Genomic DNA, 19,244 nt, shown 5'->3' with positions numbered 1-19,244 from the left:
CATCCTTCACAAGCCGTCGACCCTCAAGGATCCCCTAGAGAGGAAGCTCCTTTATCTATGGATGGCCGATCCTGAAGTAGACCACGGCTTCGCTTACGATTCCCAAGGGCAAATATATATTCTTCAGTCGCCGTTCTTCTACCCCAACTGAGAGATAGAAGACTTCGCCGATGACTACGTCGACCGTATACTATTCCACCTAGCCGAGACTATCGACGAGCAACGACCCTCTGGACAGTGGCAACTCATTGGACATCCACCTGTGTCACCTTCTCCAATTACCTTTCCGTGGATCAAAACCGTTGGTGTCCTATCTCTTTTGGTGGCATCGCTTGGATTGCTGAAATTCTCTCTCCACTAAAACCTTTCTTAGAGCATGAGTGAGAGAAAACTCTAGGTGAATATTTTAAATATTAAACCGTGGATTATTATTACGGCATAACTATATTTACAGTAATTTTGATATTATTTAATTATTTTATTCTCCTAGCTTGTAATTGCATGCCACATCAAACTTAAATTGAAAATCCTTAAAGTTAATTCTTGTGATAGATTAACCTTAAAGTGGTAAGCTTTACTACCATATTTTATCAATTCTTGCAATTCCTGTTTGTATCACATCATTTTAGCTTTTTCTCAAATAAGTTAAAAAGATTAATTTATTTGGTTGAAATAATATAAAACTATAAATTTCATGAGGTATATGATTCTTACTCCCTATGATCCCCCTCTCCCCACACCAAGTGAGTATGATGAGAGGTGCAATGCTATACACCGCATCCCACTCCACCACTAACCTTCATTCGCATTGATTAGATGAAGAGTGGTATTCACTATCTTTGTCTTTCCAACCCCTACCACTCCCTCTCTATTATTGCATCCACATCAAGTTTCCTTCCCTCTATCCATATTTTTTAGTGTGCATGGGGGTAGCTCCAATGGTAGATAAGATTAGAGAGAGTCACCTTAGATGGTTTGATCACATAAAACATCAGCCTTCCCATGTTATGAGAGTAGATGTGACGCCCGAGCGCTTGTTATATTAAGCTAATGATGCTATTAGTAGTTAATAATTGTTTTCTTTTAATTTCTTTGTTAGTAAGTGGTGATGTATAAATAAGTCCTGGTGACACTAATAAATCACTTTTTTGGAGTTTGTATTCACTTCTTGTCCATTATGTCTTGTATCCTGAGATGTCAAGTGGTGGTGTCTTGTTTAGTTCGTAAGGAGAGTTTCTTCCTTCGGAGTGAAGCTTTCCTGGCTGGAGCGGCGTTAAGTGGTATCAGAGCTCGAAAATCATGCCGCCTCATCATAATGTGTAGCGTCCCATTCTAGAGGTGGTGATCGAGGATCTGCAACGTGAGATCGCCCAGCTCCAACAAAGATTGGCTAGATTTGAACAAAGAGAGGCAAGAGGAAGGCAAGAAGAAGAAGTGGAGGAAGTCAATCCGTTCCATCAAGAAACATCAAGCAAGGATGAGACGGGAGGCTTATTGCACAGGCGTAGAAGAATGGCACCGCCAGATTGCGGAATCAAAATGGAACTTCCTGAATTTGAAGGCCGAATGGACCCAGATGAATTCTTTAATTGGCTGCATATTGTTAAGAGGATTCTTGAGTTAAAGGAAGTGCCGGCGAACCGAATCGTCAAATTAGTAGCCATCAAATTAAAAAAAAATGCATCTCTATGGTGGGAGAACTTGAAGAGAATTTGTAATCGGGAAGGACGAAACAAGATAGTTATGTGGACCAAGATGAAGAGAGAGCTACAACGGAAACATGTTCCAGATCAATATCGGCAAGATCTGTTCTTGAAGCTACTACAACTACAGCAACATTCTTTGACAGTTGAAGAATATGTGGCTGCCTTCGAACAACTCTCACTAAAATGCGACTTGGTGGAGGCGGAAGAAAATACTATAGACAGATTCTTGGGCGGACTACAGCCCGCCATCGCTTGTGTAGTTCAATTACAACCTTATTGGTCGCTGCAAGATGTCATTAATTTATCCATTAAGGTGGAGAGACAGCAAATTATAAGCAGCAATTCCACCAGGTTGTCTAATAAAGAAGCTGCTAAAGACCGTTTTTCATTGCCAGCCAAAGAAGGTAGATCCGCTAGCAGTAGTCAGCGGGTATCCGAAGAAACCAGCCTGCGTCCAAGTCCAAGGAACCAGATGCAGAACCTATATCCTCTAAGAAAATGTTTTAAGTGCCAAGGAATTGGACACATAGCCTCCAATTGCCCAAACAGGAGGGTAATCACTTATATCGAGGAGCCGGAATCAAAGGAGCAGCCTGAATGTGAGCTGAAAAATAATGAAGACTTTGTGGAGACCATTCTTCAGGCGGATGACAGAAATTTGCTCGTTTTACGGCAAATTCTTCATACTTATAAAGATGAAACTTGGCTGCGACATGGCATTTTTAAAACTCGTTGTATTGTACAAGATCAAGTTTGTCAAGTTACCATAGATAGTGGAAGTTGTGAAAATGTTGTGGCAGAAGACATGGTAGAAAAGCTCAGTTTGATCACCACCAGTCATCTGAAACCTTACCAATTATCTTGGATTAAAAAAAATAATGAAATTCAGGTGACAAAACAGTGTATGGTGTCATTTTCAATAGGGACGTTTCAAGAACAAGTATTGTGCGACATAGTACCGATGGATGCTTGTCATCTACTCTTGGGACGCCCTTAGCAATATGATCGCAATACTATCCACAATGGAGCGGCTAACACCTATTCGTTCATTCATCAAGGGCAAAGAATCACATTGGTTCCTGTGAAGACAGAGGGAAACGAATGTCCAAACACTACTACCACAAGGTTGTTAACTCGTTCTATTTTCTTGACTGAATTGCGAGAGTCACAAGAAGGCCTGGTATTAATTGTTCTTGAGTCCAATACTGATCATTATCACATTCCTGATGAGGTTATACCTTTGCTGCAAGAGTATGCTGATGTTTTGACCCCTGAATTACCACCCGGATTGTCACCAATGCGTGATATACAACACCATATTGACTTAGTCCCTAGGACAGTTTTGCCAAACAAACCTGCTTACAGATTTTTACATCCCGAGGAACACCTGGAGCTTCAAAAGCAGATTGAGGAACTTATGACTAAAGGCTTTGTAAGAGATAGCGTCAGCCCGTGCGCCGTTCCTTCCCTCTTGGTTCCAAAGAAAGATGTCTCCTATAGAATGTGCATTGACAGTAGATCAATCAATAGAATTATCGTAAAGTATAGGTTTCCCATCCCACGTATTGATTATTTATTCGATCAATTGCAAGGGGCATATGTTTTCTCTAAACTGGATTTACGTAGTATGTATCATCATATTCGACTACGTCCGGGTGATAAATGGAAGACCGCCTTCAAAACTCGGGACGGACTGTATGAGTGGTCAGTTATGCCATTTGGACTATCAAACACACCAAGCAAGTTTATGAGGCTTATGAGTCAAGTCCTACAACAATTTTTATGTAAACTTGTCGTCATTTACTTCGACGATATCCTAATCTATAGCAAAACTGTGGAAGAACATCTCCAGCATTTGCACCAAGTTTTTAGTACCCTCCGAGCACAACAACTCTTCGCTAATCCAACTAAATGTCAATATCTGACAACTAAAGTAAATTTCTTGGGATTTATTATCTCTACAGCTGGAATAGAAGCTGATCCGTCCAAAGTAGAAGCCATTTGCCAATGGCCTGTGCCTCAGTCCTTCACTGACATTAGAAGATTTCACGGCCTTGCGTAGTTTTATCGAAGATTTATTAAGGATTTCAGCTCGATAGCAATGCCGCTCATAGAAATTTTGAAATCTACCTAATTCTACTAGAATGAAGCAGCTCAAGCCAGTTTTGATCAGCTCAAACAGAGGGTTGCTAGTGCACCAGTATTGGCTCTACCTAATTTTCAACAAATTTTTCAAGTTGAATGTGATGCCTCGAATGTTGGAATAGGAGCTGTGTTGAGTCAGGTGGATCACCCTGTAGCATTTTTCAGCGAAAAACTTAATGATGCTCGGTGCAAATATTCAACTTATGATAAAGAATTTTACGCCATAGTTCGTGCACTGTGTCATTGGGAGCACTATTTGCTTTCGAATGAATTCGTGTTATATTCCGACCATGAGGCTCTCTGTTTTCTTAATTCACAAAGCAAATTAACAATGTCGTGCGGCTTGGGTCGAATACATTGCTGCCTTTCATTATGTTCGCCACCAACAATCGGGCAAGAATAATCAAGTTGTCGACGCACTTAGTCGAAGACTTATGCTGCTTCAAACCTTGCAAAGTCAAGCAGTGGGCTTTGAAATACTACAGGAGTCTTATGAATCGGATCCTGACTTCAAGGAAATTTGGCAACGGTGCAAGCAGGGCTCGTTCCATTTGTATCATGTAGAAAAGGGAAATCTGTTTTTAGGAAACAGATTATGCATTCCTCAAGGTTCTATTCGTTTGAGCTTACTAAATGAATGACACACGGGTGGCATGGCAGGACACTTTGGGCGAGACAAGACTCTTATCCTAGTCATAGAACATTTCTTTCGGCCAGGACTCAATAAAGATGTGGCCAAATACATTAAGCAATACAGGGTCTGTAAATTGGCGAAGATGCAGGATCAACGAACTGGCTTATACACGCCACTTCCGGTACCAGAATCCCCGTGGATAGATATTAGCATTGATTTCATACTTGGCCTCCCACGAAGATGCAAGACCTTATATGCCACTCATGTGGCTGATCTGTATTTCAGAGAAATCGTTAAACTCCATGGTATTCCTCGGACAATAACATCTAAAAGGGATGTAAAATTTCTCAGTCATTTTTGGAGGACCCTAAGGGGAAAATTGGGAACGAGATTGCAGTTCTCGTCCACCGCTCATCCTCAAACTAACAGTCAGACTGAGACCATGAACCATAGCCTGGGAAATCTCCTCAGGTGTTTCGTGGGAAAGAATATTAGGCAATGGGATCTAATCCTACCACAGGCCGAATTCACCTTCAACAGATCTACGAATCAGTCAACCAAGAAGAGTCCCTTTGAGGTGGTATATGGTACTAACCCACTTTCACCAATTGATTTGATTTCACAGGTCCCATCAACTGCTTATAGCCTAGATAGAGAGCAACGGAGCAAGGTTATCCAACAATTGCATAAACAAGTGCAAGACTTGATACATAGAAGCACTTCAAAGTATAAAGCTTAAGCAGACAAATCTCGCCGAGTTCAACGCTTCCAGGAGGAAGAACTTGTTTGGATACGTCTACGAAAAGAGCGTATGCCTCACCGCACCTTCAGCAAGCTACGACCAAAAGCAGATGGTCCTTTCCGTGTAATCAAGCGCATTAATGACAATGCATACCAAATCGATTTACCGGGCGACTACAATATCTCTGCTACCTTTAAAGTCGCCAATCTTAGCACCTATTATGAGCCTGACGTTCCTCCTACCCCAGGAGAATGACGTCAGAGTGCTTGTTATATTAAACTAATGATGCTATTAGTAGTTAATAATTATTTTCTTTTAATTTCTTTGCTAGTAAGCGGTGATGTATAAATAAGTCCTGGTGACACTAATAAATCACTTTGTTGGAGTTTGTATTCACTTCTTGTCCATTATGTCCTGTATCCTGAGACATCTCAGGTGGTGGTGTCCGATTTAGTTCGTAAGAAGGAGAGTTTCAACTTCCTTGCCTGGAGCGGCGTTAAGATGTATTAGAGCTAGCCTATGTTAAGAATGGTAGAGGTAGACCTAAAAAAAATTGGTTAAAAAGTATTAAAGATGCCCTTTGTTTATTAGATTTAACTGAGAATTTGGCACTTAATATGACACAATGGAGAAAAAGAATTCATGTAGCTGACCCACGTAGTGGCATGAAGTCATGATGTTGTTGTTGTTGTTGTATGGGGGGAAATGACATATGAGACTTATTAGAAAACTCTTTATCTTTCCACCCTCTGCGTCAACTAAAATTCAAGTCTCCTCTTTTGCATCAATGTAACCACTTTTTGTATTTGATATTGAATTAAGTTTTGACAGTGAAGATATATCCCTCCCTTGCACCCTCTACCCCCACATCCTATACCCACAACCCACTCTCACTTCATCGCTCTCAAATGCATCAAACAAGCTTCAATCCTGCTTCTAAAAGGGTTTTTCCATTCAAAGCAGTAGCTCAGCTGATTAGTTCTGTAATTATGAACCCATCATAAAAAGGATTCATCCATCAGTCAGATCTTTAAACATTGGTTCCAGCCGAGAGATGTCCGCTCGGTTGGCCTTTAAAGACGTCGAAGAGCGACGATCGAGAGCGGGATTCATGCAGGAATTGCGGAGACGCGACGCAAGCGGCGCCGACTCAGCGTAACCTCGGCAGGATTCGTGGACCCGATGGCTTATAGGTATTTCAATTACTTTTTTTTTGTTCTGTTGGTGAATACCTGGAGGTCAACAGTGCTATGCGAATGCAAAGCATATAGCAGATAGCCCTCATAATGCTTACTAATTTAATTTTGATAATATAGTATGATAGATTTAAGAACAAGTTTTTTTTTTCCTCTAATAGTTCCCACACACACCAAACCCTTACCCCGTTAATTAAAATAGAATCTCACACCCATGACATCGCCTCACTTGGCTCATTAGGCTAGGGCATCATCTCATTCGGACAATCTCGACCACGCATGCGCTCCTCCGATCTCATCTTGGCCACATGGTTTCAACCACACACGCACAGTTGTTGCACTATCTAAGGTGTATAGCTGCCACTTGATATTGATCCCACTCAGTCAGGGCATCACGCACAACAAGTCAACTTATCTTCAGCACACAGTCGCAAACCATGTCTTCCTTGCGCAACAGGCCACACGCCTCATCTTCCTCTCATAACAGTCGCATGTCGTATCTTCTTCAATGAATATATCCTTTCTCGCAATTGACATTGACTTTGCTATTTTCAATTGTATTTTGTTATTCACAACTTTCCAGTGTACACTAATTATTATTAGTTACTGTGTCATTATTAGATATTAAAAAAATGTCGAATTTAGGTTCAAACTGCACTTAAACTTAAGTGGTTAAGGTGTTAAGCACTTGATATTAAGCATTATATTTGATGATTTTATTATGATAATGGTTTATATTTTAATTTAATAATGTTTCATATTTATCTGCATTTTGATTCAAAATTTTTTATTTGTGTCATGTCCAAAATGGTGCAAACCGCACTGTGGGCAATGCACTATGGCTCTAGGGGGACCTTTGTGTTATGATATAATATTCGTCGTTAACAAGTATAGTCCAAGGGCTAAATTGGGATCCATTTCGTATCCCAATTTCCATCAATTTCTACGTGAGGGACAATTTGGGATCAATTTAGCATAGTTAAAGGACTAAATTGGAGAAATGTGATACTCTAGGACAAAATTGATGGCATATAAATAGTTGGAAACTATTTTTGGCTTTTTCTCAAATAAGTTAAAAAGATCAATTTATTTGGTTGAAATAATATAAGACTATAAATTTCATGAGCTATATAATTCTTACTCCCTACGATCCCCCTCTCTCCCCACACCAAGTGAGTATGAGGAGAGGTGCAATAATATACACCGCATCCCACTCCACCACTAATCTTCATTCGCATTGATTAGATGAAGAGTGGTAATCACTATCTTTTTCTTTCCAACCCCTACCACTCCCTCTCTATTATTCCCTCCACATCAAGTTTCCTTCCCTCTATCCATATTTTTAGTGTGCATGTGGGTAGCTCCAATGATAGATAAGATTGGAGAGAGTCACCTTAGATGGTTTGGTCACATAAAACATCAGCCTTCCCATGTTATGAGAGTAGATGTATTAAAGCTGGCCTATATTAAGAATGGTAGAGGTAGACCTAAAAAGACTTGATTATAAAATATTAAAGATGCCCTTTGTTTATTATATTTAAATGAGAATTTGACACTTAATATGACACACACTTAATATGACACAATGGAGAAAAAGAATTCATGTAGCCGACCCACATAGTGGCATAAAGCCTTCATGTTGTTGTTGTTGTATGGGGGGAAAGGACATATGAGACTTATTGAAAAACTCTCTCTCTTTCCACCCTCTGCATCATCTAAAATTCTCGTCTCCTCTTTTGCATCAATGTAATCACTTTTTGAAGTTGATATTGAATTAAGTTTGACTGTGAAGATATATCCCTCCCTTGCACCCTCCACCCCCATCCTATACCCACATCCCACTCTCACTTCGTCGCTCTCAAATGCATCAAACAAGCTTCAATCCTGCTTATAAATGGGTTTTTCCATTCAAAGCAGTAGCTCAGCTGATCAGTTGTGTAATTATGAACCCATCATAAAAAGGATTCATCCATCAGTCAGATCTTTAAACATTGGTTCCAGCTTCTTCAGAAAATAAAAAAAAGATATAAAATGATCTCAGCAACCTTTTTGCCAAAATTAGAACCTAATAATGGAATTTAGCGACCAAAACTATCACATACTAAGGTAAAAAAATGTAGCAAAGAAGTTTAGACAGAAGAAAAGAGCCTCAAATGTGTGTATGAGCATTCAAAAGTAAACAAGACACCAAAAACAACGAATCCTGATGAACAATTTCAGGACAAATTTGGAATAAGTAAATGTATGGAGAATGCTGCATATATTTCTTTAGGAAAAAAATTTATGCATCAAGAAATCAAACTAACTAGAAAAGGAAGTAAACATGTACTATTTGATCAAGCAGAGAAGGCACAATGGTAGAAACTGATCACATACGACTGATTTTTCCATTGGTTCCACATCAAGATAAGGAGCAAGTTCCTCAGCAGTAACAACACCACCGTTTGAAGAAATATATTGTCCAATCTGCCAAAAAGAAAGATTCTATGATTCAAAAACCTTTTCTATAAAACAAAATTCAAGGGTAATATGAAGAAAGACGAGCATTTATGAGGAAGGAGACATATAAGTCTTGTTAGCAATTAACTAATTGATCCTTACCAAAAATCAGTAATAAAACTTCTTGGTAATCATTGATGTCATCAATAACCTCAACTGCACTGCCTATACATTTCATGGCATCCTCATATCTTCACATGCCCCCGTCCAAAGCACCAGTCATGTTCATGTTAGTCAAAAGGAAGCCACACGCTATCCCCATCCCCCACTACCATCAAAATAGCTACCAACACACCTTCATTGCATCATCATCTTCTCAACTGCCCCTTATCTAAGCACTAGTCAGGTTCAAGGTAATCAACTTCCACTCCAATGTGTCCTCAGCATCATAAACCTCTGCCCCATCCTTGGCACTTCTTCACTCTCATGTTCCCAGTTTTCCCTTTATCCGTTTACACATCCATAGAACTTTCTTGACTTATTTTCCGTCTTCTTTTTCTCAGCTTACACAGCTACTTTCATCATTAAACAGCAAATGTCTTAACCTCTATCTGTACCCCTCCGGCCCAACCCTCATCCATGGTTACCAGTTTGTTTCTTCATGTTCATCTATGATTATCTTTTTCTTTCTATAACTTCATTTCTCTCTCCCTCACCCACTCTCCCCTCTGAATTTTTTCAACCCTTTACTTATCCTACTCCAATTTCTAGAATTCCTGATAGGAAATACTTGAGTTCGCAAGCAATCCTATTGGATTTACTTAAGTTCGCAAGAAAACCTAGTCAATAATTAGTAAAACAGCGAGAGAACAAAAGAATCGAGGTGGAAGAACAAACAAACGATGGCAAAATCTTATAACAATCAACGGGAAACAAGAACAAAGCAAAGACACAAAAGATCCTCAATTCGAGAGGAGGATCGTCTCTCCCAAATCTCTAGACAAGATTGTCAAGAGCCCAAGCCTCCAAGAAATCCTAATTGCAATCAATCAAAACATAATATTTCCCTAATCCTCCTCATCCTCTTTAAAACAAAACTTTCTTAATTCATTTTCCCTCCCAAAGCCCTAGCCGCCCCCCTCTATTGAAATTTGAATTCATGTAGATGGGTGGGACCCATCTACTTGGGCGGACAAGATAAGGGAGGCGGAACTACTGCCTCCTATAAACTTGAGCCGGCCTTTAGGCTGGCTCAGCCGGTTCACGGCAGCATAACATTACCGCCCTCCCAAAGAATCACCTTGTCCTCAAGGTGAAAACCCGAAAACTGCTGTTTCACCCTCTCGTATGGCTCCCACATGGCCTCGTAGCCCGGAAGGTTCTTCCACTGGATCAACACTTCCTTAATTCCATCTTCTTTTTGGCGAACCCCCATCAGCTCTAAGGATTCCAGAACCACCTCTAAATCCTCAGTAAGTGTCGCCGGTAGCTCGGGTTGGTTGTGTAGTCACCAATAGCCTTTCTCAACTACGAGATGTGAAAAACCAGGTGTATAGTCACCGTTGGGTGGTAATTTCAGTCGATATGCTACTGCCCCAATCTTATCCAACACTTCATAAGGCCCAAAGTACCTTGTAGCCAGCTTTTCATTCATCCTGTTGGCGACTGTCCTCTGTCTATATGGTCGGAGCTTCAAGAACACCCTCTCCCTCACTTCAAACTGGATCTCCCTCCTATGCCCATCAGCTTGTTTCTTTATAATTTGTTGGGCCCTCAGCAGTTGTCTCTTTAGTTCTCCTAACACTCTATCCCTCTCCTCCAAGTACTCCTCAACTGAGAAAACTGGGGTGCTGCTATTCCCAAAGTGTACCAAGTGGGGAGGATCCCTTTCGTACAACACCTTGAATGGAGTCATCTAAGAAGCAGAGTGAAAAGAGATGTTGTACCAGTACTCGGCCAATGATAGCCATTTAGCCCAGAGCTTGGGTGTCTCTAATACGAAACATCTCAGGTAAGTCTCCAAGCTCCTGTTCACTACCTCTGTTTGGCCATCCGTCTGTGGGTGGTAAGTTGTACTCCTCTTCAGGACTGCTCCCTGCAGCCTGAACAACTCTCTCCAAAAATGGCTGAGGAATACCTTGCCTTTGTCTAATACGATCTCCTCGGGTACTCCATGTAATCGGACCACCTCCCTGATGAAGGCTGAAGCCACTGTCACTGCTGTGTAAGGGTGCCGGAGGGGAATGAAGTGTGCATACTTGCTCAAACTGTCCACCACCACCAAAATCACTGTGAACCCTTCTGAATGGGGCAACCCATCTATAAAGTCCATGGATATCTCCTCCCACACTATTCCCGGTAGAGCTAACGGCTGTAGTAATCCTCCTGGTGACATAGACAGGTACTTTTTTTCAATTGGCAGATCTCACATCTGGCTATCATCTCCTCTACATCTTTATGCATCCCTTTACAGTACAGTTACGCATCAAACCTCTTGTATGTCTTATGTACGCCTGAATGGCCCCCCACTGTGCTTCCATGAAACTCCTGGAGTAAGTTTGGGATGCGGATCGAGGTCCAGGGCATCACAAATCTCCCCTGGTAAAGCAGTTTGTCTCCCTCCAATGAGTATCCTGGGTGGCTACCCCCTTCTTTTAGTAACTCTAACCTGATCTTTTCCAACCCTTCATCTCTAGCACTTTCCTCTCTGATGACTTCCCAGTCAAGCATCAGAGGAACATATAGTGCCACGGCCAGCAGCTTCCCCATACATCTGGACATGGCATCTGCCACCTTGTTCTCCACTCCTGGTCTATACTGAATCTCAAAGTCGTACCCAAGCAACTTGGACAGCCACCTTTCTCTATCACCATTCATTGTTCCAACAAATATTTCAAACTATGCTGATCTGTCCTGACAATGAAATGTCTCCCAAGTAAGTAGGGTCATCACTTTTGAATGGTCAGAATGATGGTCATCAATTCTTTCTCATAGACTGACTTCAGTCTGGCTATAGCAGTCAAAACTTGGCTGAAATAGGCAATGGGCCTACGATTCTGCATAAGCACTGCACAAAGCCCGTATCCGGACGCATCCATCTCCACAATGAAGGTCTGAGTGAAAACTGGCAAGGCGAGGACCGGTACCGTAGTCATCGCCTTCTTCAGGCTCTCAAATGTGGTCGCCTCCCCCCATAAGAATTCGTCCTTCTTTAGCTGTTCAGTGAGAGGTCATGCTATGGTGTTGTACCCCTTTACAAATCTTCTGTAATAACCTGTCAGTCCTAGAAATCCCCTGAGCTCCTTCAAAATTTTCGACACTGGCCACCTTAACATTGCCTCAATTTTAGACTGATCTGCTGTCACCCCTTCTTTTGACACAACATGGCCCAAGTACTCCACACTGACTTGTGCGAAGCAGCATTTATTTAAGTTGGCTCTCAGCTGGTGCTCCTACAGTACTTCTTGCACCATTTTCAAATGCTCTCAGTGCTCCTCCATCTGGCTATAGACCAAGATGTCGTCAAAGAATACCAGTACGAGATAAGGTTTGAAAACCATATTCATAAGGGCCTGGAAAGTAGCGGGGGCATTGGTGAGGCAAAAATGCATAACCAAGAACTCATAATGTCCCTCATGAGTTATAAAGGCCGTCTTGGGCACATCCTCCTTCATCCGAATCTGATGGTAACCCGATTTCAAGTCTATCTTGCTGAATATCATTGTTCCAATCAATTCATCTAGCAACTCATCAATAACTGGTATAGGAAACTTGTCAGGTACAATTTCCTTGTTGAGTGCTCGGTAGTCCACACAAAAACACCAACTGTCATCCTTCTTTTTACCAATAGAACCGGACTAGAGAATAGACTAATGTTGGGTCTGATGATCTCTGCCTCCAGCATCTCTCTAATCAACATTTCTATTTCATCCTTCTGAAACTGAGGGTAACAATAAGGACGTACACTGATGGGCGACACTCCCTCCTTCAACATGATGACATGCTCCTACTCCCACTGCAGTGGCAATCCCTGAGGTGGCTGAAACACCTCTTGGAACTACTGAATCAACGGCTGAATGGAGAGGGGTATGTTTCCTCTCTCCTCCAATCTCGCTCCCTCCAAATTGTGCAGCTCCACCAAATACCCTCCGCCTGCCAACTGAATGTCCCTCATCATCGTTTTAAGAGAAACCAGGGATTTGGAAAGCCCCGCATCTCCCTTAATCACTACCTTTCTTCCATCCACCATCAACTCCATCGTGAGTGCTCCACAACTCACTTTGGTGTCTCCCAAAGTTTGCAGTCATTTCATCCCCAGGATGACGTCCGTGCTCCCAAGCTCTAGTGGAAGAATGTCTTCCCTCACATGTATCCCCTGGATCGTCAGTCGCACTCTGCAAATCCCCTGAACTTTCTCCACCTTCCCCGTACCCATCATCACTCCGTAACAGCCGGTGCCCACCAATCTCACTCACAGTTTGTCGAAAACCTGGGTGGAAATGAAATTGTGAGTAGCCCCACTATCAATCAACACCATAACCTCCTTATCCTCCATCTCCCCCTTCACCTTCAAGGTGTGATTCGTGGTGAATCCTACCACTGAGTTCAGAGAAACCTCAGCCAGATCCAAGTGTAGCTTCTCCTCCATCTCCTCCTCTGACTCCTCACCCCCCCCCCACAGTTTCCTCGTCATCACAGAGGGTGAGAACTTGAAGAGTTCGATCCTTGCAACGATGTCGTGACGTGTACTTTTCATCGCACCTGAAGCACAACCCTTTATCCCTCTTCTCCTGCATCTCTTTCTCTGTCAACCACTTGAAATTTCCCCCGCTTCCTCCTCCTATCTTCTCCTTGGTGGCCTCTGGACTCCCTCCTGTTGCAGGACTTTAAGGTGTCAGATGAGTAGTCGTCATCCTGTACGTGCCCTCGGTGCTGCTACTCCGGGCTCCCCTCTTCAAATTCCTCTGATTTTCCACCAATTGGGCCAACTTTATGGCCTCCCTCAAACCACGGCGCATCAAAACCTTCACTAGTGCTCGGATCTCCGCCTTCCGCCCTTTCATGAAATTTCCCTCCAATATTGTATTTGAGAGTCGCTCCACCCTGCTAGCTAGGTGCTCAAATTACTCCTGGTAGTCTGCTACCGATCCCTCCTGTATCAAAGCAAAGAACTGCTCATAGAAATCTCCTCCCCGGTCAGTTTGGAAATGTTCTATTATGCAGTCTTTGAATTCCCTCTAGTTCCTTATAAGTCTCCACTGATACCACGACAGGGCTTTTCCTTCTAAACACAATCAGGCTGCGGTCAGCTTCTCCTCCTCTGTCAGCCCATTGACGGCGAAGTATCGTTCCACCTTGTAAATCCATCCATACGCATCTTCTTCTTTGAAGATGGGCATCTTCAACTTTCTCACCTTCTGGTCGCCCCCGTTTCCACGAATTCTTCCATTGTTTCCCCTCTCCCAAGTGCTAGGTGCACCCCATGTCTCCCGGTCTTCCCTTGCTCTACCATAGCCCAAATCCCCTTCGAAATCCCCTCTTCTTTCTTCAAAATCAGCACCTAGGCGGTCATAGCATCCCTCTTGGCGTTCTCCATATCCACCTCTTCTTTCCTCCCTCTAGACAGGCTCCAGATGGGGTCTTCTTCCTACTCCTTCCATGATTTCCACCTCATCTTCCTCCCTACGAATTTCAGAATTCGTACTTTTTCCTTCCTTCCCTTTTGCCACTGAAGCCGCCATTTGATTTTGAATTTCTAACATATTCTTCATCACGTCTCATAGATATGCGACTTGTCCTTCCATGAAGGAAATCCTTTCCTCCACCGTCGTTTAGATTTGATTCATCTCCCCTTTAAGCCTTTCCTCCATAACATCAACTTTTTTGCCGCCATCACACTCTGGAGTTTGTAAAATCACAAATTCTGGATTTAGAACTCCAAAAACAGCAATCCCCCCTCCTTCCGGGCAAATAATCACTGTTGAAATTTGCTGAAATCAGCCCTCCACCAGTCCCACGACTTGCTCTAATACCAATTTGATAGGAAATACTTGATTTCGCAAGCAATCCTATCGGATTTACTTCAGTTTGCAAGCAAACATAGTCAATAATTAGTAAAACAGTGAGAGAACGAAAGAATCGAGGTGGAAGAACAAACAAACAATAGCAAAATCTTATAACAATCAACGGGAAAAAAGAACAAAACAAAGGTACAAGAGATCCTCAATTTGAGAGGAGGAACGTCTCTCCCAAATCTCTATACAAGATTGTCTAGAGCCCAAGCCTCCAAGAAACCCTAATTACAATCAATCAAAACATAATCTTTCCCTAATCCCCCTCATCCTCTTTAATACAAAACTTTCCTAATTTATTTTCCCTCCCAAAGCCCTAGCCTCCCCCCTCTATTGAAATTTGAATTCATGTAGATGGGTGGGACCCATCTACTTGGGCGGACAACATAGAAGAGGCGGAACTAGTCCGCCTCCTATAAACTTGAGTCTGCCTTTGGGCCGGTTCACAGTGAACCGGCGGCATAACAATTCCCTTGCTTGATTTCTCTCTTTATCCCTTCCTCTCCCTCTACTTTCTCACAACTCCCATCTCTAAGGGTCCCTGTAGAAAGATAAAGGGTAGCATGGGAGGAAACCTATATTTGCTTTCCCTAATGATGGATCCCGTATAGAAAATAGAACTGCTTCAACAAATGTTTCCTTGACAAAAAACATAACTGTGATCAATGGCTGGTACGAAATTTCAATGACACTACATCATGCCGAGACTAAGATGTTTGCGAAGAATGAGAGATCCCAGTAGATGTCATTCAAGCAACACAATATTGTAGCTTCAAAATTCTCATCTAAAGAAAAATAATTTTAAAAATGATAACATTAGGACATTTGGAATTCGTAGTTTTGTAGGCATAAAAATATGAAGCAGAATTTTCCATTGAATCAGCATTGGTGGAAATGAAAACAGACAAAGCAAACATCTTAGTTTTGTTGAAACACAAAAATACCACAATAGTTTTATTTCATATCAATTTCTCTATTAAGCTTCTTAACTCTTTGGACTTTGCATGCAATGATCATATCCCTAAGTAATATTAGATTTAAAATGTTAAAAGGTTTTACCATATACAAGAAATGGAATCTTATACATTTTTGAAAAGGTAATTTTGAGCATGTATGAATTGAATACCAGTTTCCACCTCTCCTCTTCGATTCCTTGATTTGGATCTCCATCACCAAAAACAAATGAGAAAACCTACAAGACCAGACAAGATTTTTGCATTTAGTTGCACATCAAAGTAAAAATTAAAAATGTAAAGGTAACCAACAAATCAATCAACCCTTAATCATTATTACAGATTCAATGAAGTTCATTCCATCATCAGTCCTTGTCCGACGCCTCTTGTAATAATACGGATCCCAATACCTGCATGCAACGTTAATGAAAGGTGTAAACAAAATACGAAAGAAAATAGCATCCAATATTTACCATTTAAGCTTTCATCCTCAAAAACATATGAAGCTCATTAAAAATAGGAGTTGCAATAAGCATTAGGGTTTGCAATTATGGTGACAGTTATCTTTCGCAAATGCAAAGACTATAACCATACATCTTTGGTCAATAACTAGCAAAAACAACTAAAAGTCTAGTTGGGGCCATTTTTTCACAGCTTTATTTTTTTAGACGGCTACCACACTTATGTTGGCTACTTTTGCTTTTCAAAAATTTATGTGAAAAGAAACTTTTTTTTTTAATCAGATATATTAGAATATAGTAGTTGTGAGAAAGTTATTGTCCAAATTTTCAAAAGGGGAAAAAATTATAATATCTACCTCAACTTAAAAAAACTGCTTAATCACAACAGTTCTATGGCTACTTTTATTAATAATTATAAAAGTGCCAAACGGACCCAAAATATAAAATAGCTAGAAGAGCTGCATGCTAATTCTTTTATACATACGTGATAACTAGGCGGCATAAATATTTTATCGTATTTTTTATCTTTTACTAACAATTGCTACCCTTCCAAAATTCAATAATAAAGAACTAATAATTATAGCGTTCAATTACATTGAGAAACATTTCCTATTTCAACCTATTACTTTTGAATAAACCTCAAATCTGAATGCTAATTATACATTAGCATTGCATTAATTTCATCAAATAATAATCAGGCTTGGCAATATTTAGTAGTTCCCTCAAAATTTAGTAGTGCGCTGAAGAAAATTAAGCCTCTTTCACCTGATCATGAGATGGAAACAAGCCCAAGATATGAAAGTTGCATTATGATAGTTCATACCAAGAAAAACTTCAACATCCTAGAGTTGTCAAATGAAAGTTGCAAATTTGAAAACTAAGAGCAATAGATACCATAATATAAACCTCACAAGAAAGGTCATAAGGCACTCCCAAATGCTAAAGATATTAGCTCAAACAAAGGGTTCCAATAGATCCTTTTAGTGACCCAAGAAGACAATCTTCTTCTTCTAAGGCTAATAAATCACCTAAGTGTCTCCGACAAAAACATTTTATTTTAGTACCTCCAAGATTTTGACACAAATTAATTCAATCTCAACTCAATTGACCTGTATGATGGATTAAGGACCTAAGTTCAGTCTTCTAATCACCCAGTTTATCCAAGGGCTTTAATAAGTCATTGTTTTAATATACATGTTAAAATGAGCACTACATCCAACTAAAAATTAAACCAATTTGATTACTTCAATCACCTTACCTGTAGAACGGCCAATCATTGGGCTTCCTTTGTCCCTAAGATGGTAAGTCTCACTTATAGCCTTCTAATAGATATAAGCCACAACCGAATTAATAGAGCTAGCATAAAATCAACAAGGCCTTCAAACTAATTAATGGGGACTAACGTAAGGCTGTAAGACCCATTAGTAGGCTTCTCTTATTGTCAAGATTTCAAGTCTCACTTTTGGGCCTTTTATTTGGTGGAATCCAAGCCCCGTCCAACCCCATTAATCAGGGTAACATAAAGAAATCAAGCCCACTAGGAATATGTAATTCACGAGTCTTCCAATAAATGCAAGCCTAACCAAATTAATCAAACTAGTGTGAAGCCCAAAAATAAATTAAACTAAAACTTGGATCGTATGATGGATGCAAGCCCTACCCCAACTTTAAATGGAGCCAATCACGTTAGCAAGCTCACTAATAAAATTAAATTCACCAATTAAAACCAAAATCTTGTGTCTTAGAATATGATTTATGGAGTCAAAGTAAAATTTATGAATAACCAACAGTCATGTCATGCCTTTGAGCACTTGTTAGTCATGTCTAAAACCACTGAGTCACAAGCAATCTTGATATGTGCCTTTAAACTATTAAGTGAAATTGATCTGGTTAGCTCTCTACCAGTAAATAAGTTAAAGCCAAACTCAAAAGGACGTCTTCACAGCACATTCCCACCCCGATCTACTGGAAATATTTGAGGAGAGGCAACTCATGATTATTAATCATACTCTCTAAATGTCCTAGTTTAAAACCCTCTAACATTGGTAGGCTGGGTCTAGTTGCATATTTGGGATAATAGAACTATGGGATTTTAAATGGCTTTGCCTCCATCCCCCCAACCATTCATACTTAATTGAATATAAATATAAACATTAAATTTGAGCCTAAAATTGAGTTTAAACAAAGATCTTCTAGAGTGATCTCCAATAGTAGAAAAAATTAGTTATAGGGATTTGAAGGGGTGTCAATATTTGACCCAAAGCAAATACTCGAAACAAAAATTTTTCGTTAAGATTTGGGCCGGATTTGGCTCATTTTAAGTAACTCATAAAAATAGGATAGATTTGGGTTGTATTCAATGAGAGGTTCAACTCAAACTGGAAAAAAAAAAGTCTCAACTATTTGATTCTTCTTTTTTCATGAAAAAATCATATAATTTTTTTTTTTCATGTCCAAATTGTGTAATTGTGTCTAGTTTGAGTTGGATTAGTACTAACTAAACACAATTTAAATTATTTCCCTGTAATGCCAGGTCGGGTTAAGTTTGATTTTTATGATTTTTGGGTCAATTTAGGATCAGTTCCTAACAAAAATTAACACCCTTTCTTGCATCTCTTGGCTAGCAACTTTATTACCATAGCACATGCTGAAACTTCTATCACATTTTGTATGCAGCACTATAGTTGGGCTTTAGCTTTCCTTCTAAAGACTGAAAAGTGGTTGAATGAGGGTTCGGAAAATTCGAGGCTTGTTATTTAGATCAAAGAGTGGTTACTTTTGCTATTTTATGGATGAAAATTTGTTGTTTTAATGTTTCAGGATAAATTCCAAGAAGCTACCATCTATGATCTAGTTTTAATTATAAATAAAAATTTCTAGGCATATAAATTGATCCT

The 19,244-nt window shown here is 40.4% G+C and overlaps 1 protein-coding gene across 1 annotated transcript in view; it reads right to left on the bottom strand.

The window, feature by feature from the left end:
* The window catches only part of LOC110106236 (uncharacterized protein At5g03900, chloroplastic), a gene marked incomplete at its 3' end in the record, with an annotated part of 46,887 nt that overhangs the window by 22,022 nt on the left and 5,621 nt on the right, over positions 1-19,244 (bottom strand). The window contains 3 exon segments of the mRNA XM_028700974.1: positions 8,800-8,889; positions 16,060-16,125; positions 16,227-16,296. Coding sequence (XP_028556807.1) covers positions 8,800-8,889; positions 16,060-16,125; positions 16,227-16,296 — 226 coding nt within the window.

The sequence above is a fragment of the Dendrobium catenatum genome, unplaced genomic scaffold (genome assembly GCF_001605985.2).
Source record: "Dendrobium catenatum unplaced genomic scaffold, ASM160598v2 fragScaff_scaffold_1608, whole genome shotgun sequence".
NCBI classification, from domain to species: Eukaryota; Viridiplantae; Streptophyta; class Magnoliopsida; order Asparagales; family Orchidaceae; genus Dendrobium; species Dendrobium catenatum.
This window is presented reverse-complemented; position numbering and strand designations above follow the sequence as displayed.